Here is a 25,851-nt window from a genome sequence, read left to right on the forward strand (position 1 = left end):
CACTTATGATCCGTGCAGGAAAAGGATGCGCTTCATTACTGAAGGGGTTAAATAAGGAGGCCATCTTGTTCAAATAAAAAAGTGTGCAACGAGTTGAAAACAATCCAATGCCAAGAAATGTCTTTTTGTAGATTAAAAACACGTAGAACCACTCACACATCTCCATGACAACCAGAAATGCACACATGGAGGTATGCACATTATAAACACACACACACACACACACACTTATACATTTCCTTTCCGCCAAATCAGAATTGCGAACAGAGGTTGAGGTCAGAGGTCAGAGGGATCAATGACCACAATCCCGCTCCATCATCCCGTCTGCTTCCGGGCCGCTGCATCTGTGGGTGCGTTTGAAGCGGGCAGGAAGGCGTGCCGCCGCCGCCGCCGTAACCAGATAGCAGCGTTGTGCAGCAGCGTGTAGAAATCAAGCCAGGTCAAATAGTGGAGTCATTACTCTGATTGAGAAGAGCGATTAGTGCTGTCTGGTCAGCGAGAGACCGGAGAGAAACTGTTACACAGAAAAAACATCTGTCTGGATGTTTCTGTTCGTTCAGACGGACGATTTCAGAGTCGTTTAACGAATCAGACAGAAGCAGACTGTATTAGTGGGAACATCCCAGAAAAACACCTGATTTTACTACTTTTTCCTACAACTGGAGCTTAAATACTTACTTTGTCATGTTTAATATCATGATAAGTAGCATGCACACATCTAAGCAGCTTGTTTTCTTGAACACTTGCACCTTTAAGGTTTGTTTTACAGTCACCAGTTGAATTGTCATCTTGTTTGTGATGTTGTGGATATTTTCTAGTGGATTTACAGTTACGCTTTTAAAGCTGGGGTCGGTCACATTGGAGAAACCAGCAAGAGTACGCTAGATTTTGAAATTATCCAACTGAAAAGCCAGCCCAGTGTTGTCAACTCTTTTCCAATGAAAGTAGCAGCACTAACTACAAAAGTCCCGAAATCTAGAGAGAAAGTCACAACACCGACAGTCCGTCTCTTCAGGCCTCCCTCTAAAGCCAATCCTCCAAAATGATCATTATGTTGCTAGTTTCTCAGCATACTAACCCGAGCTTAAACTGTTGAATTAATCTGTTGCTGCTACCAGCTTTCCCATTTTGAAACGCCGGTTTGATTAAACTGAGATTCACCTCCTGGGTCAGTGCTTTACATCCCACCATGCCAAAGTAAAGGTCTGAAGACATGAACAAATACAGACTGATAGTTTGTGTTAGTAAGTTTCTTTTCATCCCTTCTCTCTCTCTCTCTCTTTTCCTCTATCATACCCATTCCTTCCCCTTTGATTGGACTCCTCCTGCCTCCGTCTCTCTTTCTTCCGCCGGTCACGGATCAACGGTACCCCCCTGGTTCCCAGCCCCCACGGAGAATCAACACACTAACACACAAAACGCACACGACGCATGCACAGATGCACATGGAGAAACGCTATCGAACATGCAGACACTGGATACGAATACGCTCACTAAAGGAAAGCCACACGACCCCCGCGGATTGTTGTAAAATGTGCATGAAAGTGTTTGCTTCTCTGTAAGTTTACAGTTCAAGTTTCCTGCGTGTGTTTATGTGAAGCCCATGTATGTTGATCAGTGTGTGTGTGTGTGTGTGTGTGTGTGTGTGTGTGTGTCTGGCTGAATCCCAGCCCTGTGGAATCCTTCTGGACAGCGGAAGTTGTTCCCTGATTGCTCGTCTCCTCGGTAGAAAAGTGGCTGCATTGTTTTAGTTAATTCTTCCATCAACCGTAACCAATACACACACACACACATATACACACACACACACACACGCACACACACACTCAAGAGGGGTTACTGTTTAACCTCGACAGAACATGGAACAGAAGCTGGACTTGATTGCCGAGTTGCGGTCGTGCCGCCAAATCTAATGAGACAAAGTCAGAATGGAAAAGAGTGGACTGAGGAAAGTACCCGAACGCTTGTGAGTGAGAAAAAGAGAGAAACAATGGCAGACAGTGATGGAGAAAAATATTATTTTTGTGGGCAAGCAAGCATTATGGAGCTCAGGGGCAAAACACTCGCTCCTGGCAGCGGTCAGTCCGGATTGGCTCGAGTTCTGACAATTGGCGCTTACTTACTTTTCAATCAAAATTCAAACTATCGTTGAAATGTGGGTGGGAAAAAAAAGTTTCTATGTGATTGAATTCAACATTCAGAGCAAACAAGCCTCCAGCAGATAGAGACACACTGAACAAAGTAGAATCTGCAGACAACTCCTGTGGCTTCATTTCCCTTTTGTAGTATTATTACTAGGGCTGTCAAAGTCAACGCAATAATAACGCGTTAACGCAAATTTGCTTTAACGCCACTAATTTCTTTAACGCAACTTCAGATTTTAAGGTTGTAGCAGGTTACATATATCATTACTGTATTACTGGTATCATATGAAACTAGAAAACCTGATGAATCCATCGGTACCAACCATGTCATACTAGCTTGTCTTAAAGGAGGTTAAATAACGCTCCAAACGTGTGCTAAATTTTGGCGAGGAAAAACTGGCATGGCCATTTTCAAAGGTGTCCCTTGACCTGTAGGGGTGTAACATAAATTAGGGGGCTCATCCGTGACTAAAATCACATGCAGTTTTGGGGCAAGTCATAGTCAAGTCAGCACACTGACACACTGACAGCTGTTGTTGCCTGTTGGGCTGCAGTTTGCCATGTTATGATTGGAGCATATTGTTTTATGCTAAATGTAGTACCTGTGAGGGTTTCTGGACAATATCTGTCATTGTTTTGTGTTGTTAATTGATTTCCAATAATAAATATATACATACCTTTGCATAAAGCAGCATATTTGCCCACTCCCATGTTGATAAGAGGATTAAATACTTGATAAATCTCCCTTTAAGGTGCATTTTGAACAGATAAAGAATGTTTTATTTTAATTTTAATCGATTGAGAGCCCTAATCTAAAAGTAAAAATCCTATCAGACGGGAGACTCTTGGACAAAATCTTATCAAATGGGGGTCCGTGGTCTAATTTGTGTCAGTTTAGGGGTCCTTGACATGATAAAGTTTGTGAACTACTGGTCTACACCCCCCCCAGATCAACAGGTTGACACTGGTAGCATGAACGTGAGTGATAGAGGACAAATGAAAGTCAAACGTTTTGAGTGTGTGAGTGTACCTGAGATGCAGGTCTTCAGAGTATTTGAGACAGGCGTAGATGAACTCTTTGAGCTGGCAGTAGACTTTTGGCACAAACTCGGAGAAGGGAAGCTTCTTGGGGAAGGGAAGCTGGAGGGAAATGGAGCGAAAAAAAACAGGGATTAAGTGAGATTTGTATTCACTTCACCACATTTTGCACGCAACACTTAATTTCTTATGAGATTCTAAATGAAAGATGTTTTTGTGGTGCATAAAAAAAAAAAAAAAAATGTTCTGTCTCTTTCTTTGTCTCTGTCGCTCTCTACCTTGTCCAGTTCGGGGTCTTCCAGGGGAAACTGGGAAGTGTAGTGTTTGTACTCCTCCTCTGTGGCGACTGGGATCGGACTGAAGTTGTCCTGGTCCAACACCTGCCTGGAGAGGAGAACGAAAACATCACAGGTAAATAAGTTCTTCTATTTTCAGTTTATTTAAAACAAGAATAACTCTCACACACACATATATACACACAATCATCCCATTGGGGGTCATTTCTACTGCTTGAGGTTTTCTTTACCACCCTCCCCTCTCCCACCGCCCCCCACTTCTTGTTGGCGCTCCAGAGTTCGGACGTTCCAACGTTCCATGGAGAGGCCGTGAACCGGAGAGCGCTCCCTCTCCAACAATACAACACAACATTCCTGTGGCTTCCCCAGTGTGTGTAGAAATGTGTGTGTGTGTGTGTGTGTGTGTGTGTGAGGAGGAGAGAGAGAGAGAGAGAGAGAGAGAGAGAGAGAGAGAGAGAGAGAGGGAGTGTGTGTTTGTTTGTCCGTTCTCGCTGTAAGTCCCACTGGTGTCATTGGACAAAAAGCGATGGTGAAACAATGGCATGTAAGCCCAAACACACACACACACACACACTCTTGTAAGGGTAGTACCCACTCTGGAGGGTAGAGAATGTTCCGGACGTTTGCTTTAAAACACTTCCTCTCTCTGGCTGCTCGTAAAACTTCAAACCCAGTACGAGGACGTTTCCCACAAACCAGCACTAATGTGTGGTCGTCCCACAGACTAGCTGCCCCCTCGTGACCTCTACGACTAGAGAGGAGAAGGTCAGCGCGGCACGCACTCCGTCCTCAGCTACTGGGAAACAAACACGTTCGCCTACTCTTTTGGTGATCTCTCTCTGTGATCGGTACCTGAAGGTGATGTTCCATCTCTTGAGCAGGATTTCTCCGTACTGCTCCCTCATCTCCAGCAGCATGTCAAACAGCTGGGACACGGGGAAACCGTAACCCTGCAGGAGGAGAAGAGAAACCAGAGAAACCAGTCAGCTGCACCTCAACATGCAAACATGAGTTTAAACCTTTTAACATGTCCAAGTGGAAAACTATTCTACATCAACTCAACGATGGCTCGTGTTGTAATACAATAACTGAAATCTTATTAGGGCTGTCAATCCATTAAAATAGTTAATCGCGATTAATTGCAAATTATTCACACATTTTGTATCTGTTCAAAATGTACCTTAAAAGGAGATTTGTCAAGTATTTAATGCTCTTATCAACATGGGAGTGGACAAATATGCTGCTTTATGCAAATGTATGTATATATTTATTATTGAAAATCAATTAACAACACAAAACAATGACAGATATTGTCCAGAAACCCTCACAGGTACTGCATTTAGCACTAGGACTTGCCCCAAACTGCATGTGATCATCATAAAGTGGGCATGTCTGTAAAGGGGAGACTCGTGGGTACCCATAGAACCCTTTACATTCACATATCTTGAGGTCAGAGGTCAAGGGATGCCTTTGAAAATGGCTATGACAGTTTTTCCTCTACAAAATTTAGCATAACTTCTTAGCGTTATTTAACCTCCTTGGCAACAAGCTAGTATGACATGGTTGGTACCGATGGATTCATTAGGTTTTCAAGTTTAATATGATACCAGTGTCTTCACTCTAGCTTTAAAACTTAGCCCCCTACAACCTCCGAAAGATCATGTACGTTAATGCGTTAAAGAAATTAGTGGCGTTAAAACAAATTTGCGTTAACTCTGACAGCCCTAATATGATCATAATTCAATCATACAGCCGGACTTACAGGACAACAGGTTGATTTATAGGTTATGGAAGCAGATAAATACACTAAATATTTCAACCTCAGTCTGCAAAATATAAATTTATTTTTCAAGCACAGGTCGAGGACTGTAAACGTACATGTATATGTGTTTCTGTGTATGTTTTTAAAGCTACATTTATGAGTCTAAAATTGACATTTTTACATGTTTTTTTCTAAACGGATCTAAGAACTAGAATTATCGCTTTGTGGTTGTACGCCTCCACCAACCAGTCAAGTGTCGGTTTACATCCATGTTTATCCAAAATGTCATCACTTCAACATTTTATTATATATTATATATATATTTATCCTGTTAAACATTTGTGTGAGATTGTCATAATTAGCATGAGTTCTTGAGTTATGGCCAAAAACATGTTTTATGAGGTCACTGTGACCTTTGACCACCAAAATCCATCAGTTCATCCTTGAAATTTGAAGAAATCCACTCAAGGCGTTCCTGAGATATCGTGTTCACGAGAATGAACCAGACAAACAGACATCCAGAGAACATAATGGCTGCAGCCACGGCATAATAAAATAGTATTAAATACACGTTCGCTGCTGTTCTTGGGTGAATTCAGCCATTCAGCGGCACCTCATCACTTCACATGAATGACTTTTGAACATCGTAGCGTCCGTTCATCCCTCCCTCCCTCCCTCCTTCGCTCTCACTCATCTCTGAATGTTCCTCCCGTCCGGTTTCTACCCACATCCCCTCTATCTCCCCTCCATCCCTCCGTCCTCTCATCCATCACACTCAATCCATCCGGGTCAGTTCATACATGCAGTGGAGAATAAATCGACGGAGAGCAAACTGACATCGGATGATGAACTTCTACTGAATTAAGAAAGAAAGTCTTTCTTTGGAGACTGGCAGCCGTCCATTTCTTAAACTCTAAAACATGCTTTGAACAGGTTTCATGAGGGCCCCCGGGGTCAAACAGCTTCGTTGGCATGTGCCAAGATGACTGAATAGAAGAACGGAACGTACCAGAACACCAAAAACGAAACGTCCGTAATAAAGTGAATTTCATACAGCGTGATGTTAACGAGGGGCTGCAGGGAGCGTACAGTTCAACACACACACACACACACACCTGCAGAGTATCAGCAAACAGCACGATGAGGTTCTTGAGATCCAGCACCAGGTCGGGGTTGTCACAGTACGACTGAGGAGACAGAGGAGATATTTACAGTGATGAAAGTCTTTATGTCATTATGGGCAGTGTGTTTGGGTTGCTGGTGTTCTTACGGAGTGCGTCCTCAGGGCGGCGATGAGTTTGGACAGCGCCAACTCCCAAAGCTCCTCCACGTACGCTCGGTTGACCAAACCCTGCGTGGTGTGAAGGACGTGATCCTCCACGACAAAGAAGCTGGACGGAGGGAAGGATGAGAGAGAGGGTGAGAAGAAAGACAACAAAGACGGAGCGTAACTCATGATGCACCAAAATAATCAGCTTTAAAGGATCAAAACCCAAAGTGTAAAAACTACAAGCTGCAGGTTTACGAGGGGTTACGTGCTGCATTACGTCTTGGTCAGGTGCAGCGACTCCTGGGGTCTTGTTCTCACCGTCCAAGAGATAATAAGTGTTTTGCCACCCACCTGTTTTTATGCACGTTTAAACGATACGCTGGAAACGCCAGATATTCAGAAAAAAACATCCAACTATTGCAAAAAATGTTTTTTATGTTTGGCTGGGGTGGAAAAGTTGACTTTGACCTCCGACTACCAAAATCTAATCAATGAATACTTGAGTCAAAGCGGACGTTTGGGCCAAAATTTGAAGAAAATCCCTCCAGGCTTTCCTGAGATTGCGTTCACGAGAATGGGACGGACGTGAGGTCACAGTGACCTTTGACCACCAAAATATAATCAGTTCATCCTTCAGTCCAAGCGGACGTTTGCAGCGGTGTAGTGGTCATTGATGAGGTGGGCGTACTACTAAAACTTGGGAGATGTGTAATAGGTTACCGAGGAGGAAGTGGGTAGCCAATGGCTTTTTGGCTGATAGGTGGGTATACTGGTATACCTGCGTATACCCTCCAATACACCACTGGACGTTTGTGCCAAATTTGAAGAAATTTGCTCCAGGCGTTCCCGAGATATCACAAGAATGGGACGGACTTGGGGGTCACAGTGACCTTGACCTTTGACCACCAAAGATTCATTCAGCTCCAAGCGGACGTTTGTGCCAAATTTGAAGAAATGTCCTCAAGGCCTTCCTGAGACATCACCTTCACAATAAAGGTCCAGATGGCGCGGAGGCATACAAATAATCAGCAGCCGAAAGCATGAGATCAGAGTGGGGACTGTTTAAAACCATCTAAACTAAACATTAGCGATATTAAATGAAGTATTTCCGTGGGCGGTTTGAGTGAATTCTGAAAACTTTTCCAGAAAAGCCTCCACCATCAGCCAGTTTGAAAATCATTTACAAGTACTAATGACAGCCGAGCCTGTTCATCCAATCGAGCATGAAATGCTGCTGACGTGTCGGTGGCGACGGACCGCACTAATCAATCACATCATGTCGCACTGCGTTCTTGAAGTGACGCCCGTGTTGAACGGATCAAATCGCCTAGAAAGTGACTTTGGTTCATGTCCACTGACAACATGTCTCAGTCAAACCGATGCCCACTGAGCCTCGCCAGACCATAATGAGCCACGCTGTGGTCGACTGTGCACGGTTAGTCTTCTCTTTGTCGTTACCGAAGAGTATAACTATGTAGGGAGGGGACTCTCTATTGATCTTTAACGGTTTCCATTATTTCCAACTGTAACCATGTTGTTATTATTACTGATACCAATGTGCAGATTTTCACATTTGTGTGGTTTAAGCTGCTTCTTTTCTCTCTCTTTCTTTCTTTTGCACTGGAACTGAGTAACCATGCTGCACCAAAACAACCACCCCAACACTGTTGCATGGTAATAATAAACTATCTATGTATCTATCTAAATAGTGAAAAATGTCGCTCAGCGATTCCTAATATGAAAGACGGAGCCTGCCAAAATAAAAAATAAATGAATAAATAAATAACTCGATAAATAAATAAATATGTCATTAAGTGCGCCAAAAATAATATTAAAAATACATTTAGCCATTAAATAATTGATAAAAGGTGACATCAATTTATATTTCTGTTTTAATTTGCTTCTTTATTTATTTATTTTGTAATAATTCCCTTATTTATTTACTCTTTTGTTTAATTTAATTTTAAATTTATTTATTTATTCATGTATTTATTTGTTTTTAAAATTATTTATTTTTGCATTTATTTTTTATTTATTCATTTATTTTTGCATTTATTTTTTTATTTTTGCATTTATTTTTATTTATTTTTATTTATCTATTTATTTTTATTTATTTTTATTTACTTATTTTTGCTATTTTAGCTCCTAGATATTCAGTTTACTGTCATAGAGGAGTAAAAAAACTGAAAAAATTCACATTTAAGAAGCTGGAATCAGATAATCCTACTTCTTTTCTTCTTAAACCCTCAAACCATTTTATCGATTATCTACATAATTGGCGATTACAGCTCTATGATATATCTAGTTTTGTTGTTCCGTGTACACAGGGTCGCTATGTGAGACATTAACAACTCTCATCCCCCCGTCGTGTAAATAAAGGTTGAATGAACGACAAGACGAAAAGACGACTTCAGTTACTGAGAATAAAAGAAGGATTAAATTAATGAGAGATCAAATGGTAGAAAAACAGAGATAGATGACGAGAGACACGGGATGGCATTCTCCAAAACTTCAAATGGGAATAACAGACCTGAGGGTGTGTGTGTGTGTGTGTGTGTGTGTGTGTGTGTGTGTGTGTGTGTTAGTGTCCAGCCTTGGCGGTGTTTATAGAAGCGTCTGCTCCAGACAGACAGACAGAAGGAATAACAGCAATAAGCCAACCGCCATCACACACACTCTATCAATCGTCACCACTGTGGGTGTCTGTGTGTGTGTGTGCAACGGAGAGAGTTGGATGGAGTGATAGATGAGAGGAAAAGTATAAGGAGGGGACGGGTGGCTGAGTGTGGCCAGAGAGAGAAAGAGAGAGAGAGAGAGAGAGAGAGATGAAACAGGATGGAAAAAAACAGTTTTTGGGAAAAGGAGAGATGAAAAGATGTCAGAAGTCACTCAAATGAAATGAAATGAGGTGTCGCTAAACGCTGAATGTTTGCTTTCACTCTCAGTCCGTCTGCTGCCAAGTTACACAGAGAGCTTACAACGGGTGGATGGGTGGATGGATGGATGGATGGATGGAGAGGTGGGTAAAAGGGATGGCATGTGGATGCAAAAGGATGGAGAGATTTGTGGATGAACGTCTGGAGAGAAGGAGTCAAAGGAAGGTGACGGATGGATGAAGGGAGGGAGGAAAGGGAGGACGATAAATGGATGTAAACCAGTAAGAACATCCATAAACATCTAGAAATCATTTGGAAGTACAGCTCCCAGAATGTGGTGCTTTTAGAGGTGTAATGTTGCCATGGAGATGGTTCGCTGTGGGCTAATACTTGAGCGCCATCTTTATTAGAGCTGTCAATCGATTCAAATATTTAATCGCATTTTTCAAAATGTTCCTTAAAGGGAGATTTATCAAGTATTTAATACTCTTATCAACATGGGAGTGGGCAAATATGCTGCTTTATGCAAATGTATGTATATATTTATTATTGTAAATCAATTAACAACACAAAACAAATGACAAATATTGTCCAGAGACCCTCACAGGTACTGCATGTAGCATAAAACAATATGCTCAAATCATAACATGGCAAACTGCAGCCCAACAGGCAACAACAGCTGTCAGTGTGTCAGTGTGCTGACTTGACTATGACTTGCCCCAAACTGCATGTGATTATCATAAAGTGGGCATGTCTGTAAAGGGGAGACTCGTGGGTACCCATAGAACCCATTTACATTCACTGATCTGGAGGTCAGAGGTCAAGGGACCCCCTTTGAAGTGTGTGTATGAATACAGATAACCCAAAAAATACTGTGTAATAAACAGATGCATTACACTCCTAACGGACAGACTATAAATGGCTTCCTAAACATGTTAGGAGAAAGATTTGTTTATACAATTTTGTCAATTATTTTGAAGTTTTTAGACACTTTTCTTTCCAAAATATGTTTATGTAATTTTTTCAGTATATTTCTTTTGTCAAGTTGAGTCTTAAAATGAGAAAAATGCAACTTTCAATTCAGTTAAAATCTCAAAAAAAAAGAATTATTATATAAATATATATATATTTGAAAATATTCAAACCACTGAGGAATCCTTAGATGAAGAGTTTGAGTGAAGATGGACAGACGGAGCGACTTACCCGACAATCTGATTGAAGTACCGCCTGTATCCCTCCAGAGTCTCATGCTAGAAATGTAAAAGAGAGAAAATAACAAAGAAGAGAGAGGGAAGAGGGATAAAGAGTCCAACAGCAAAGGTAAAGTAAAGAAAGATAAAAACAATCAGCACCAAATTATACGATACAATAATAATTAGCATGAATTTAACAGGAAGTTACATCACAAAACAATATATAAACTCCATTATCCATTTGTTGAATATCGCTAATGTTAATAACAGGAGTTATAGATTAAGGAGTGTGTGTGTGCAGAGGGAAGGGAGGTGTAGTTAGGAGTGTGTGGATATAAAGTGCATCTACTAACACAGACAGAGTGACGGTGCAGAGTCATACCATGTTAGAGTGAGGCTGCAGCACCAGGCGAGCCTGTTTCCTCCTCTGCTTTCTGTAGTAGTTCTCAAACACATCACGCAAACCCTAAAACACAAGTTGCACATCAGAGTGGACGGATGACTGACTGAACATGAGAATATTCTGAAACGGGCAGTAAAAGAAAGCATATTCGGAAAAGTAATAGTTTAGAGGATTCCTATTTTCTATTATAAATTTTTTTTGCAAGCGATTTCTTTAAAGGTCCCATATCATGCAAATGTTCAGCTTCATACTTGTATTTTGTGTTTCTACTAGAACGTGTTTACATGCTGTAATGTTAAAAAAAAACTTTATTTTCCTCGTACTGTCTGCCTGAATATACCTGTATTCACCCTCCTGTCTGAAACGCTCCATTTTAGTGCATTGTAACGGAATTTCAACAGAATTGCGTTGCTAGGCAACAGTTTGGATCATAAATCAATCATCTTTTATACTATTTTAACACATATAACAAACTGAAATAATCTTTGCTCCCTTTCAACCACTTAAAGAATCAATAAATCCTCAAATGTTATAATCTCATATAACTAGGTAAGATATGTTTCTGACCTTGTAGGACTTTTAAAGACATTAAGGACCAGCTAATACCCTTTCATTGTTAAATATTACGTCCCATATTTCCTTGTAATACCTTCTCAGCGGTCAGGATTACCAGTCCGTGCTCTAAACTGGAAAACTAAACATGTGGTCCAAACTGTGAGGCAGCAGCCAAGTGTTTAAGGTTGTTTGAGGCTGTTATTGATTTTAAGGGGAGGATGAATTTAATGAGGTATAAAACCAGAGGTTAGAACCACTGCATGATGGGAAAGTTGAGACGAGGTCATGTGAGAGGCAGTGTGTGTGTGTGTGTGTGTGTGTGTGTGTGTGTGTGAGTGATAGAGTGTGTCTTTGATGACCCGTTCAGTTTTAGTTGGCGTCGCACACACAGAAAACCAGAATCAGCTTTCTAAACTTGACCACCTCGTATCTTTTCCTTCCATTACACAGAAGCTCTCTCTGTTATCTGTCTCTCTGCGGTGTGGGAGGAACATGTGGTCTATCAGGGACCCAGACCAGGACCCACAGTCCTTGGTGAGCTCAGAGATAAGAGCCCAGACCACGACCACCAACACCACCACCACCAGCACACACACATATATATATATATATATATATATATCTACCCTGCTGACCACCGGGCTCTGGTAGTGTGTGTGGTGACCAACCTGCTATCACTATGATAGGAGGTTCTTAAGATACAAGAATACAAATAGAGACTTGTGTGAATTTAACAAACACATCTTTGTGTTTTACTAACGTTCACAAGACTGTACCTTAGTGCCATTTAACCAAGGTAAAAAAGAGAACGTTTTTAAATAAACAGTGCAGTATTTCTGCACAGTTGCAGATAAAGATAAGGCTACAATAATATTATTAGTATTAAACAACATTTATTAAAAAAAGATAGATATTATTTCCAAAATTCACGACAATTCAAATGTTGTTATCTAACTAACTATTCTGCTTCAAGCCATATTTGTTGGCGTTTAGCCTTTCAAAAACAAAATTTTCACTGCAGCCAAAAAACTGTTCTGCCGCTTGCCGTACACAAAGGTAGGCACGCACCTGTATTAGCGGAGCGGTCTAGAGGCAATCTAACAGCACCATAAATTACAATTATATAACCACAATAACACAAAATATTAGGGCTGTCAAAGTTAACGCGGTAACGCAAACGATCTCCCGGAGGTTGTAACGGCTCAGCTTTGAAGCTAGAGTGAAGATTCTGACATCATATGAAACTAGAAAACCTAGAGAATCCATCGGTACCAACCATGTCATACTAGCTCATCGCGAAGGAGGTTAAATAACGCTACGAAGTTGCGCAAAAATTTTGTCGGAGGAAAAACAATATCTTCATTTCATTTGACACTTCCTGCTTGGTAAATCCTCCAAAACGTCAAACTCCACTGAAATGTGCTCATCAGAAAATTCAACTTGTATTTATGTTGCTTCTGCATTAGACGTGGACACCTTAAACCTAAAACAATGGCTGTTAAAAATAAATCATGAGGATACGAACACAGTATAATAACACTAAAGACTCAGACGGGAGTTTTCTATTAAAGCACGACTATGTTTAAACCCTTAATCTGACCCTCAGCTGAACAATGTCCATTGAAAACACACCACAAAGTTACAAACACAACAATAAAGTGGATGGTAGAACTCTGAATCTCTCTGGTCAGATAGGGATCTAGATAGTGTTTTGGAACCACGTTTAGTTTGATGTTGTGAGGTGACAAAACGGCATTCTTTAATCCCCAGATTGGCCCTCAGCTGAACAATGTGTATTCAACAAGCGATTCAACAAGCGGCATCAAATGGCCATGAACTCTTCATTATACAGAGCTCGATCTCCCCGAGAGAGAGAGCTCTGAGGTGAAATACAGGCCTGATAGAGTGTGTGTGTGTGTGTGTGTGTGTGTGTGTGTGTGTGTGTGTGTGTGTGAGTGTGTGTGTGTGTGTGTGTGTGTGTGTGTGTGTATGTGTGAATGCTGCAACGCCACAGAAACAGTGGAGGCAAAGAGAGAGAGAAAGCAGAAACAAGGTATGAGAAAGAAAAGGAAACCAACAGAAGAAAGGTAAAGGCAGAAAGAGACGGAGATAAAGAAACAAAGAGGATTATAAAGAAGTTCATTAAAGGGCTGTACAATTCGCAGTATTTGTTAAAATTGCACTATTATTGTTATATAAAACGGCTCCGATAACACTTTAAGGCAGCGTAACATTAACCTCTCGTCACCATCTTTCAGGTCCTATCGCACGCGCTCACGCTCCCTGACGGTGCCGGTGAGACGAGCCGGTGGTGCGCCCGACCCTGCGGGGCCGAGATCCCACCTCAGCCAACGCGCGCCGGCCCTCCCTTTCATTGCGCCACGAGGTTTTGCTTGCACCCTCTGACTCGCGCGTGCGTTAGACTTCTTGGTCCGTGTTTCAAGACGGGTCGGGTGGGTTGCAGACATCGCCGCAGACCCCTGGCGCCTTTTACGTGGGCCGAGCCCCGCCCTGGAGGCACGACGCTGCTGGGCCGCACTAAGGAGCTGGTCGCGGCGCACTGCCATGTATGCGGGACTCCCCAGCCTGCCGTGTGTCGCTCACACCCTCCAGCTGGCTGTTAACGAGGGTCTTTTGGCTCAGAGAAGTACTCGTATCGGTACTCGGTATCGGCGAGTACCCAAATGTAAGTACTTGTACTCGGTCTGAAAAAAAGTGGTATCTGTGCATCCCTAGTTTATTGGCTTACATAATCTTTAAACTGAGGTTGTAGAGATTTTAGGGATATCAAGCATTTGAAGATACTCCAAGAAATGACATCACAATAAGCAGAAATACCAACGTGCAGCGATGTGCAGCAGGCACTGGTGGAGCATTTCTATTGAGAGCTCCCAGTCTGACCAGTCTGCTGCCTCCCTCTCCTCTAACTCAGTGAGATGGACTTCAGTCCCGTGTTTACATTGATCACAACTCCGTCCACATTTCTCAGCATGTGTGAGCGTAACAAAGGAGGATTGTTGCTCGACTACGGCTGGAAAAGCTTTAAGAACATGAGAAAGAAAGAAAGAAAGAGGAAAGTGGATGGAGATGGAGGCGGAGGCGGAGGAGGAAATGTGGTGGTCTTGATTGCAAATGGGATTCCACATCCAGGTTTACTAGAATAATAAATGAAACGGTTACATGCGCGTGCCTGTGTGAGTGCAAGTCGTCCTCAGTTAACAGGGATTTTCCAGTCCTGCCCGGTACCAGCAAACCATGCTGGGCATTCTGGTTTCCTTGTCTAATGGTAAATCCTCGTCTCTGCCCAATGGCCTGTCACTCAAACCGCTGCGACGCCACTTTAATGGAGAAAACAGCTTCAGTGTGTGTGTGTGTGTGTGTGTGTGTGTGTGTGTGTGTGACCTCGGAGGTGAAGAGGTCAGACCTTTCAACACCTCCCCGAGACTCAACACACTCCTTTCCCTCTCTTTCATTATCCATGTTTTCTTCCTTCTCTTTCATTTCTTCCCCTCTCTAATCTCTCTCCCTCTGTGTTGTGTTTTCACCCTCCTCTTCCTGTTTTTGCCCCTTTAACCTCCCCGTGACCTCCCTCCTCTTCCCTTCTCTTCCCTCCTCTTCCCTCCTCATCGCTCCTTATCGCTCCACAGCCGAGTCACTCTCTCTCCTCTCTCTCCTTCCTGTAAACGACGGCTTTACACCTCCGCTGACCTCTCTTCTCATCACGACAGCTTGTTCATCATTTAGATTATAGTACTGCAGAGGAAGGTCTTGATGGTACATTAAGAAACGCTGAGACTGGGTCGTCCCCTGCGTTGCCAGCGTTTTTAAATGATCCATACTGCAGCAAGAAGAAGCTAAATATCCACGTTTCCTCATCGTTTGTCGTCGTGACAACAAAGACCATCGATGCTTTTAGCCCAGGTGTTCCCAACCTGGGGAGACTACAAGGATGAACGAGACGATTACCCAGGTAGGAGATAAGAAAAAAGAAAATCCCCTCACAACTTTAGTATGACATGATGCTAACGTTAAACAGCCAAACCAAATGCTTTGTTTCTCCTCTCTTTTGCAACCCCCCTTCTCTCTCTCTCTCTCTCTCTCTCTCTCTCTCTCTCTCTCTCTCTCTCTCTCTCTCTCTCTCTCTCTCTCTCTCTCTCTCTCTCTCTCTCTCTCTCTCTCTCTCTCTCTCTCTCTCTCTCTCTCTCTCTCTCTCTCTCTCTCTCTCTCTCTCTCTCTCTCTCACCACCATGAAATCTTCTCTGTTCTCACCCTTCTAAACTTTCCTGACCTCATCCTCCTTCTCATCTATCGTTAAACGTCGCTCGCCCAATCTCTCTTGAATTCTCCTTCTTCTTTTCTCACCCCCTTTACCCTTCCTCTAACCTCACTCTCCCTTTCTTCTCCCTCCCTCCCTCCCTCCATCGCTCTTTTTGCCCGTTCATTTTCTCCTTCCTGTCAAAGTTCATGCACTTCCTGTCCCCCTGCCAGACACACTGAACAGAAACAGCCGACCCTCTGGCCGTGTTGGCCCGGTCACAGCCCCGACACACACACACACACACACACATACGGACCCCAAATGTGCAACTAACCCAGTCGTGGCCCAGTCAACACCTCCACCCATGTCGCTTTCGCTCTAACTGAGATCTCACACACACACACACTGCAGCAGCAGCCTGGTTGGAGTGAAGCCAGACTCGAGCCGGAGGCCTCATCTTACAGCATCATATGTACATAAACCTTCAGGGCTCCACGGTGTGACGACACACCGTATATACCACAAGACGACGGAGCACATTTTGCCGTTACCCCCTTTGATATCTCTGGATGGATCAGGTGACTGTCGGCATCTGGGGATCTCAATTTGCCAAAAACTAGACTTCATCTTGCAACAGTTCCCAGAAAATGCACCGTATCACAATATCTATTAAAGGGCGATTCCATCTGCGTTCTTTTCCAGTTTTTTTTCAAATGGAAACGCCCTTCAGTTACTGTTGGAAAGGGCCGTCTGACGACGAGGTACAGTCTGAAGTTTTTGTGTTTGTGGAACAAGTGGAGGATAAAACAACAGCCGGTGATGAAGAGATAAAAGATGGACGTTATGGAGATAAGAAAGATGAACTCACCAGCACAGTGTAGATATGCAGACAGCGGTAAACTGGAGAGAAATCCACCAAGTCGTGAGCTCCTGGGACCTGCAGAGAGAAACACAGTCAGACGGGATGTACATGAACAAAACACCACAGGAGAGGCTACTTCAACTAATGATTATCCTCATTGTCGATTAATCTGTTGATTATTTGCTCCATTAATCGATAAGTTGTTTGGTCTATAAAGCTCAAGATGACGTCCTCAAATGTCTCGTTTTGTCCACAACTCAAAGATATTCAGTTTACTGTCGTAGAGGAGGAAAGAAACCAGAACATATTCACATTTAAGAAACTGCAATCAGAATTTAGACTGTTTATTAGTTATCAAAATAGTTGCCGATTAAGTTAAAAGTTGGCAACTAATCGATTAATCTTCGCAGCTCTACTTCACCGTTCATAAGTCATTTCTTATATACAGTCGGAAGAGAAAGAGAGCAAACGGTAATTAGACGGAGGAAAAAAAGAAAATATGATCTTAAGCAAACTGTGCTTGATGTTTTTAGTGGCAGAACTAATAACAGAATATGAAACCGCTTATCAGAAAGTAAGATTAGTTTTCTTTCATCTCTATTTTAGACTGTAATACACAGATCTTTCTTTGTCTAATTCTCAGCATTTCTCACTTTATTTATGTTATTTATGACGTACATGTCATTCCATGTACTGTATCATTATTACTTTATGTATTCACTGGATTTATTATTCATGTACTGCTGTTAAATTAACAATCTCGAAGATTTACATTTAAATAAATTTATTTATCTACGATTTTAGGTAACAATGACGACTGAACCTTTTGCCCACTGATGAAAGGCGTTGCATTTGCAGTATTACAAAGGTGTCAGCGGCAGATCTTTGAGATTGTAACTTTCAGTTTCTGGTGTATGTTTTGATCAAAACGGCAATAATTGTTTTTCAGGTTAGGTTTTCAAATCAAATGTCGCTGCCAATTGAACTTTCCTGTAAGAGAGAGAGAGAAGCCCTCTGCAGCACTTCATCACTTCGTCAGTGTCACCAGCCGTTCATACCTCTTTTTCTCTCCATCTATCCCTCCGTCTAAACCATCCCACATTCCTCTCCTTCCTCCCTGCCCACATCCTCTGTCCTCCAGAGAACAACACAGTGGCAATTTACCCATTTTAACACACACAAAGCTGAAAACCATGTGCCCTCTTGGCCTCTGGAAAGTTTGCTTTCTGTAAAAAAAAAAAAAAAAAAAAAAAAAAAAAAAATCACACACACACAATGCCAGCTTTGATGTGACCGCGCACACACACACACACACACACAAGACGAACAAACAAAGACCACTTAAACACAGAGGTGGAGGGATGGAGACGGAAAAGAGGGAGTGAGGAAGATTGAGGGCTGAAGGGGACGATGACAGAAACAGAGAAAGACGGATACAAGCAGTTTAAAGTTGAAAGAATGGAAATGAATGACAGAAAGAGAAGAAGAGATGGAGAGAGTAAAGGTGGGAAAAGGTGAAGAAGAAAACAGGAAGATGGTGAAGTCAAAAGAAAGGAAGAGAGAAGAAGAAAAGTAGAAGAACAAAGGGAGCAAATAGAAATAGGATGCGGAGACACTGGGGGCTGACTGTAAATGAAGGGAAGGGGAAAGACATGGCGCGGGGTGGCGTGAGGAGACGGGATGCCGACGGTTGGCATCACCGCAGCCAACGGCGCCAACGCGGTCGTAACCTTGGGCGAGCGCGGGGTCAGGCCTTTGTTCGAGCCCAAGGTCTTCCCGTGAAGAAGGTTGAGTCAAGTTTACAGGACGTAAATAAGCCGAGGGGGACGACAGGGACCTGAACACAGAATGGCAGCGCGGGGGTTGCAAAAGTTCAGCTCTATTCTCTCCGACGTCTTCATTGTACTTCGCTTTCCTTGAGCGTGAACAACAAAAGCTCTGCTGATCCCCGCGAGGGGCGACGCAGAGAGTTCAGTGTCAAAACGCTTTGTGCCCACAGAAGTTCATCTTCTGAACAGTCTGTAAGCACGCTACTGATGAACTTAAACAACCTGCAGCTCCTCAAACTGCTGGAACTGTGTGCTGATTACTTTGTAAGATAACTTGATACAGTATGTGGACAATATGATGGACTGCGGCAGTGGTTCCCAACCTAATTTCATTGAAGCCCCCCCCCCTATTTGTATGTAAGAAAAGCTGAGCCCCTCCAGGTTCGTGCGGCGGGCAGGAGAGCAAACATGTTTTTGGCCGCAGTGAAAATTTAGTTTTTGAAAGGCTTAACGCCAACGAATATGGATTTTTAGAAATGATTACATCTCTTTTTTTGTTTTTGAAAGGCTAAACACCAACGCCGTGATGAGCCAGCAACACAACCTCTCGCAAGTGGTCTCGGACCAGTTGTTTTGGTCAGCACCAGAGTTCGATTAAAACAGACTAAATGTTGGTTTGTGAAAGCACCGCAGAGACCGGCTGATGCCGTCCACTACAAATTTCCCAAACCCCACCTGAGACACGAGACGACATCTGACTGCTGGACAGAAGGAACGCATCAACTGGAGTGGTGGAGGTTTATAAGGAAAGGAAAGGAGACATGGAGAGTCTAGGGGGAGAAGGGACACATGGGAGACATGAAAGAAAAGAGACTGAAAATGGAGAGACTACAAAGAGACTGCGACAGGAAGCAAGTTAAGCTGAGGCCAACGACCAATCAGAGAGGAATGGGATGGCCACATGTTGGCGATTAGAGGTCACGACACCCCGTCCCTTCCTTACTGTCTATCTGGAGAGGACAGATTAAATACATTCATGTGTGTGTTTGGTTGTAGTTCTCTCACTTCTTCATCCTCCTCTTCGTCTTCCACATCCAGAATGCCAGAGTCCTGTTCCGACAGCGGACTGCCACCCTGCCGGTCGCTATCCGTCCCTGTCCCCATCGCCGCCGCCGCCTCCTTTCTGCTGCGTCGTCCAATCAGAGCCCTCGGCTGTGCGGAGCTGTCCAGCGAGCGCTGCAGCTGGGCCTGAAGACAACACAGAAACACAGAAACACACATCAGAAGGTCACATTCAACCCCTCGGAGATTAGTTTGTTTGTTTGCTTCTCCTTCAGTTATTTCCTACATTTCCCAGAACACCTTTCAAACGCCACAGAGGAGGAAGAGGAGCTTGTTGCATTTAGCTTTTTGGCACAACTTCAGAGCAATAGACGCCCTTTGATTTTGAGACACCAAAACCAGATGTTTACTGATAACCTTGATACACCGTCTGCAACCAAACTCCACCGTATTGATACGTGCTACAGTTACACTTTATAATCACCAATAACGGCTCACATTTACTCGATTCCCATTCCCGGGAAAAGCTTAGAGATTGCGGATGATGAGCTCACTGGTTGAGACCTTTGAGGAAACTCCTTGTCTCATGAAACGACTCATGGAAACGACCTATAAAAAGGTGATTTTCCAAAGCACCTCAGAATACACCAGAGGGAAAACCGCTAGACAGGAAGGGAAGAACAGGAAGGATGAAGAGTCAATGAATTCCAAAACAAAGCACGTAAAATTAGCGCCAGGGACTTGAAAGTGGAGACGGGGACAGCTTACATGTTTGAGCTGAGCTTTTACATGTAAAAACCTTCATTTCAATTTGGGTGCGCTCAAAACATTTAAGAATATTTGAACAAATTATCTGAAAGTGTAACGCGTTGAGTTTTATCGCAAAATTACACAGCGGAAAATCACACTTCAAATATATGCCCATTTTAAAATAGGTTACTATGTATTAATATGTTGTATTAGGGCTGCAAATAACGATTATTTTCATTCTCAATTAATCCGTCCATTATTTTCTCGATTAATCGATTAGTTGTTTGGTCTATAACATGTCGGAAAATGTGGATCAGTGCTTCCCAAAGCCCAAGACGACGTCCTCAAATGACTCGCTTTGTCCACAACTCAAAGATATTCAGTTTACCGTCACAGAGGAGTAAAGAAACCAGAAAATAATCACATTTAAGAAGCTGCAATCAGAGAATTTTGACTCTTTTTCTTAAAAAAATGACTCAAACAGATTAATCGATTACAAAAATTAATTTACATTTAGGTAACGCAGCGATGATCCTATTGGTGAAGTTTCACCAAAATAAACTAACGTAAAAAAGGGTGGGGCAAAGACAGAAGGAAATTCAACGTGCAATGTAATATCTGATGTAAACAGCGTCCAGTTTATGTCGCTGTTTGGGTAAAAACAGAGTATCTATCGTGGGAAATGATGCATTCTGCCTGCGTAGGATCAGGAATACTAAAAATAATAACAACCAAACAGGAAGTTCTGGTTAGAAGTTAATGGGAGCTGGTATCCAACACAACATGAAAACAGAGTCACGTCTCTTATAGAGATTGCCAAGTCTACCTCTGAGGGAGGGCAGCGTTTCCTATTGTTGTATGGGTATTGGACAAAGGGTACCAAATCTCTTCAAGGTATACTTTCTTTGTATTTTTATATCAAAATCCAATCATCTTCACGTAAGCTAGTACCAACCAATTTCAACCAATAACATCATGACATCCATCCATCAATCTGAAACTTTTAGCAACAAGAAAGTGTTTGTGTACTGCAGCTTCGCATCACGCTTTAACTGTAAGCCCGCACACTTTTTAGTGGTCCAATCAAATGCGAAGGATTTGTAACCGTGCACCGCTCAAATATTCCACTTCACAGTCAAAGCACAGAAGCTAAAGACGAGCTAACTTTCTTTTCACTGCACTTTTAAAAGATTCTTTGAACGCTCGTTCCTATGCCGAGTCGCCTTCACGACCTATTTCTGTGGGAAAATGTTGTCTTAGTGAGGCGGGAAACCCCTCTCAGATCTAAGTGCATCTTTCCATCCACACCCAGATCCGCCTCGAGGTGCTTTACGTGCTCTACGTGAATGCTTCGGCTTCCTCTCGTGCGCTTAAATCTGTCGATTAAGACGTCAATAAACACGTCAGCGTCCCAATTTGAGCTTTTAATGACAGCGGTAATGAGAAAAACTGGTGTTCATAGGAGGGTGGGTATGCACCGACCCGGATAAACACAATATGTTGGAGGAATACAATGCCATCTTTGATCTGATGCCCACGCACATACAAGACTAATGAGTCACATCAGACAATAACAAAGTGGAAAGTCTCGTTTCTCGGTATAGAAGGTTACAAAGGAAGGGAGAGGTGAGACCTCTATTTACAGGAAAGAATAGGTAACAAACATAAATTAAAAAAATATATATATTTTATTTAATAATTTATTTATTTATTATCATTTTTATTTTATAATTTGTATTTATTTATTTATGTATTTATTTTATTTATTTATTTATTCATTTATTTATTTATATATATTTTTTTCTCCTACTTTGTTTTTGAATAGTTTGCTTTTCAATTTACAATTACTATCTGTTATATATACATATTTTATTTGTTGTGGTTTAGGTTGTTGTAATCTTTTTTCTTAAGTAAACACACTAACAAGCATAATTAAAAAAAGAATAGGTAAGAAACACATTTTTAATTATTTATTTATTTATTATCATTTTAATTTATATTTATTTATTTATATTATTATTTTTTCCCTCCAATCCTAATTTTTAATTTTTAATTATTTATTACATTTTTTATTTTATACTTATGTATGTATGTATGTATTTTATTCATTCATTTATTTATATTATTGTTATTATTATTAACTTTTTTTCTCCTACTTTGTTTGTGAATAGTTTGTTTTTAAATTTACAGTTACTATCTATTATACATACATATTTTATTTGTAGTGGTTTAGGTTGTTGTAGTCTTTTTTTCTTAAGTAAACACTAACAAACGTGATTAAAAAAATAAATTAAAAAAAGAATATTTAAGAAACTATCTCTAAATACGCTCAGCAAAGGGGGGTTTCCCCAGTTCTTCCAGACTCAGTCAACCAAAACTCTTGAGAGAACCAAAATACTGAAAGAGCGACAGAAACAGAAAATGGCACAGACCTCAAAAACACAAAGCGAAGAGTCTTGTTTCGTTTGTTTTTCTCTGCGTGTCGTTCCTTTCTAATCCATCAAATGGTCGTTTTCTTTCTCTCCACTTAACAAATTAACATAACTAGACCTGAAAAGACGGCAGCCCATGAAAGACGGACGCGAGAGAAAAGCATCTAACCTAGAGTATGCGACGCTGCACTCGTACGTCAGCACCTGCGTCACATAAACTCCACTTATTCATCTTTTTTAGCATTCCTCAACAGGTGGGTGAGTTGTCCCCAAAAGCATCCGCTGGCAATACCACCTTCTGTTGCAAATAAGAAACCTTTTTAAAACCCCCGTCTTTTGTCGCGTTTCTCTTCAGGGGCGGCATTCGGCGAGGCACTTGAAGCTCAAGTGCAGGAACGTGCGTCATCTCTTGCGCACGATCCCGTAGGAAAAGAGGGAGAGCAGAGAAGGGGAAACATGGGGGAAGGATAGGACGAAGAGGAGAAGGAGAAAAGAGTAAGAGGAAAGGTGGTGAAGAGGAGATGGCAAGAAGACGTGAGAACAAGCAGCTGGGGATGAGGAGCAGAGTCAGAGCCACACTGTAATCCATTTAGTGCAAAAGGACTCTAACTATATTCTAAATGATGCGATGTTACACTGTGGCGACACCACAAGGCAGCCCCGAGATAGAAGTATGTGCTTCGCTGACAAACTTCAAGGCGGTTCGCAGTCTTCTGTGTGTATTTGCGGCCTCGGCGCGGAAACTGACGGATATTGCAAGTGAAAGAGTAAAGTCCTGCTGATCGCTTTGTTGACAGGCGGTTTAAACCGGCCGTTTATTGTGGGAACGATTCGTGAAAAACAGGCGTCCACGCCACTCTCTGAAGGAGGAAATGAGAGGTTTATGTAGTTAGAGCAGGCTCTTATTTTGGAACATAGATAAATGTAATTTAACGTTACTTTAAAAACAAATGTAATCTTTGCCAGCAGTTAAGTTGTTCTCCAAAATAACTTTTCCAACAGCTGGTGGACTGTAGGCTGTACTGCTCAAGGATAAGACAGGGTATCGATCCTCTATTCTTTTTGAGTTTTGAGTATTGAAGTTGGTGTTGAATGCTTGGCCAGATATTTCCTGATCTCACTCAAGATATCCGGCACAATTGCACATTTTAGTACTTTTCTTTTGCAGTTTTTGTTTTAGTGGAACACAAACACACATGAGGATGATGTCACCAGGGCTAATACAATACAGCTCATATGTTATCAGAAGATAGCTTTGTGCCAAGGGTTACTTTCACAATAGGTCCAGGAAGAAAGAGAGGCATGAACAGAAAAAAAACAACAACAGGGCATCAAGTTAGGATCCATATCAGTCTGAGTCCATCTAGTCCTCAAGCTGTACAATATCCCTAAAGGTCCTGACACACCAGGCCAACGGTCGGCCGTCGGACAATTTGGGGCCGTCGGTGAGCGTTTGTCGGTCTAGTTTTTGCGGTGTGTCCCGGCACCGTCAGCTCTAGTCTGCCCGTGTCGGAGCTTTCTCGGCCGATTCGGCATGTTGAATCGTCGGCGGAGCTTATCGGTGAGAGAAATCACTCTGATTGGTTGTTCAGCTTAAACAAATCAACGCACGAGAAGAGAAACAGAAGTGAGGAAAACAAACCAACGAGTAAAGTTAAAGAGGAAAAACACATTTTTCACCCTCATCTCATCTGATCATTCCAATACACAGAAATTTTCACAACAACATCTGGAATGAAGCTAAGTGGTGAGTGAGAGCGGTGTGAAAATGGTCGGTAAACGCTGCTTTGTTTCATTTACGTATCATAACAACGGCTTGTTTACCCGCCGTCCTCGGTCTTCCTGTTTCCCCTTTTTTGAATGACGAATACAGACTACCGCCGCCTGCTGGTGTGGAGAGTTATTTCCTCTCACGCAGATGCAGAACGTACGTGTTAACTGTCCGTCGACTGTCGTCTTTGCGGTGTGTTCGAGTGCAACTTGTCGACCAAAACAAAGCTTGGCGACGCAACAGTTGCCCTTCGTTGTCGCTAGTTCTCTGATGTCGGGTTGGTGTGTCTCAAGCTTTACTTATTACCTTTCTCAAACTGCAAATGATGTTGTTTTACCACATCGGTTTTATCTGTATAGTTTTCACTCTGTTCATGTCAAGAGTTTTCATTCACATATCTGGAGGTCAGAGGTCAAGGGACCCCTTTGAAAACAGCCAAGCCAGAGCCAAGCCAAGCCTCACCAAAATGTAGCGTAAGTTTGGAGCGTTATTTATTTCTTCCCGACAAGCTAGTATGACAGGGTTGGTACTGATGGATTCATTAGGTTTTCTAGTTTCATAGGATACCAGTATCTTCACTCTAGCTTTAAAACTGAGCCTGTTACAACGTCTGAAAGACAGAGGTTGGGCCAGTGCCACTGTATTCTATTCTTTAGTCTTGTGCAGATGATTTGTGTTAATATGTTTGAGAAGTTTGTTTTATTTTAGTAAATTTAAAGAGGCGTTTGTGGGAAAAGTATTTAAAAATTGAATTTAAAGTATTATTAAAAAAACGTATTGTTTTGGTACCAAAGCACCGGCTTACTCATGACGTACTCAAAGTCAACTGCACAGCTGTATCATGCAGGACATCCCCACTATAGATCACTTTTTGGCAGGCAGAAATAATGGTGTCCGATGGCAGTGAACTGTGGAGCATTATTCGGCAGACACACACACACACACACACACACACACACACACACACACACACACACACACACACACACACACACACACACACACACACACACACACACACACACACACACACACACACACACACACACACACAGAGTGAGTGACACAACGACCTGTAACGCTCTATTTTCCCCCGTGATGGTTCAATACAGCGACCCAGCGCGTGCCCTACGCCACCCTCGCTGCACGCACACGCATGTGTGTGTTCAGTAACTAGATACAGGTAATCAATCTTCTTCCACTTCACAGGCCCAACAGTCTGGTTCCCATTAGTGTGTGTGTGTGTGTGTGTGTGTGTGTGTGTGTGTGTGTGTGTGTGTGTGTGCGTGTGTGTGTGTGTGTGTATGAAACTACCGAATACACAGCAGAAGCTCTGAAAGTGAATAAAAGAAAAAAAGAGGAGGAAGAGAAGGAGGGAGGGATGGAAAGATGAGGAGATGGAAAGAGAGA

At 42.3% G+C, this 25,851-nt stretch overlaps 1 protein-coding gene across 5 annotated transcripts in view; it reads right to left on the reverse strand.

Annotated features, from left to right (window-relative positions):
- exoc6b (exocyst complex component 6B) overlaps positions 1-25,851 on the reverse strand; it is a 97,330-nt gene that overhangs the window by 53,597 nt on the left and 17,882 nt on the right. For all 5 annotated transcript variants that reach the window (XR_005205151.1, XM_037758019.1, XM_037758021.1 and 2 more), the window contains exons 7-15: positions 19,492-19,674; positions 16,664-16,732; positions 10,962-11,045; positions 10,590-10,636; positions 6,511-6,631; positions 6,356-6,427; positions 4,331-4,428; positions 3,461-3,566; positions 3,175-3,284 (exon numbers count right to left, since the gene is read on the reverse strand). Coding sequence is in view for 4 of the 5 variants with exons in the window: in XM_037758019.1 (XP_037613947.1) it covers positions 3,175-3,284; positions 3,461-3,566; positions 4,331-4,428; positions 6,356-6,427; positions 6,511-6,631; positions 10,590-10,636; positions 10,962-11,045; positions 16,664-16,732; positions 19,492-19,674 (890 nt within the window). In the remaining variant the exon portion in view is untranslated. The remainder of the gene's footprint in view (positions 1-3,174; positions 3,285-3,460; positions 3,567-4,330; positions 4,429-6,355; positions 6,428-6,510; positions 6,632-10,589; positions 10,637-10,961; positions 11,046-16,663; positions 16,733-19,491; positions 19,675-25,851) is intronic.

This window comes from Sebastes umbrosus, chromosome 22 (genome assembly GCF_015220745.1).
Source record: "Sebastes umbrosus isolate fSebUmb1 chromosome 22, fSebUmb1.pri, whole genome shotgun sequence".
Classification (NCBI taxonomy): Eukaryota; Metazoa; Chordata; class Actinopteri; order Perciformes; family Sebastidae; genus Sebastes; species Sebastes umbrosus.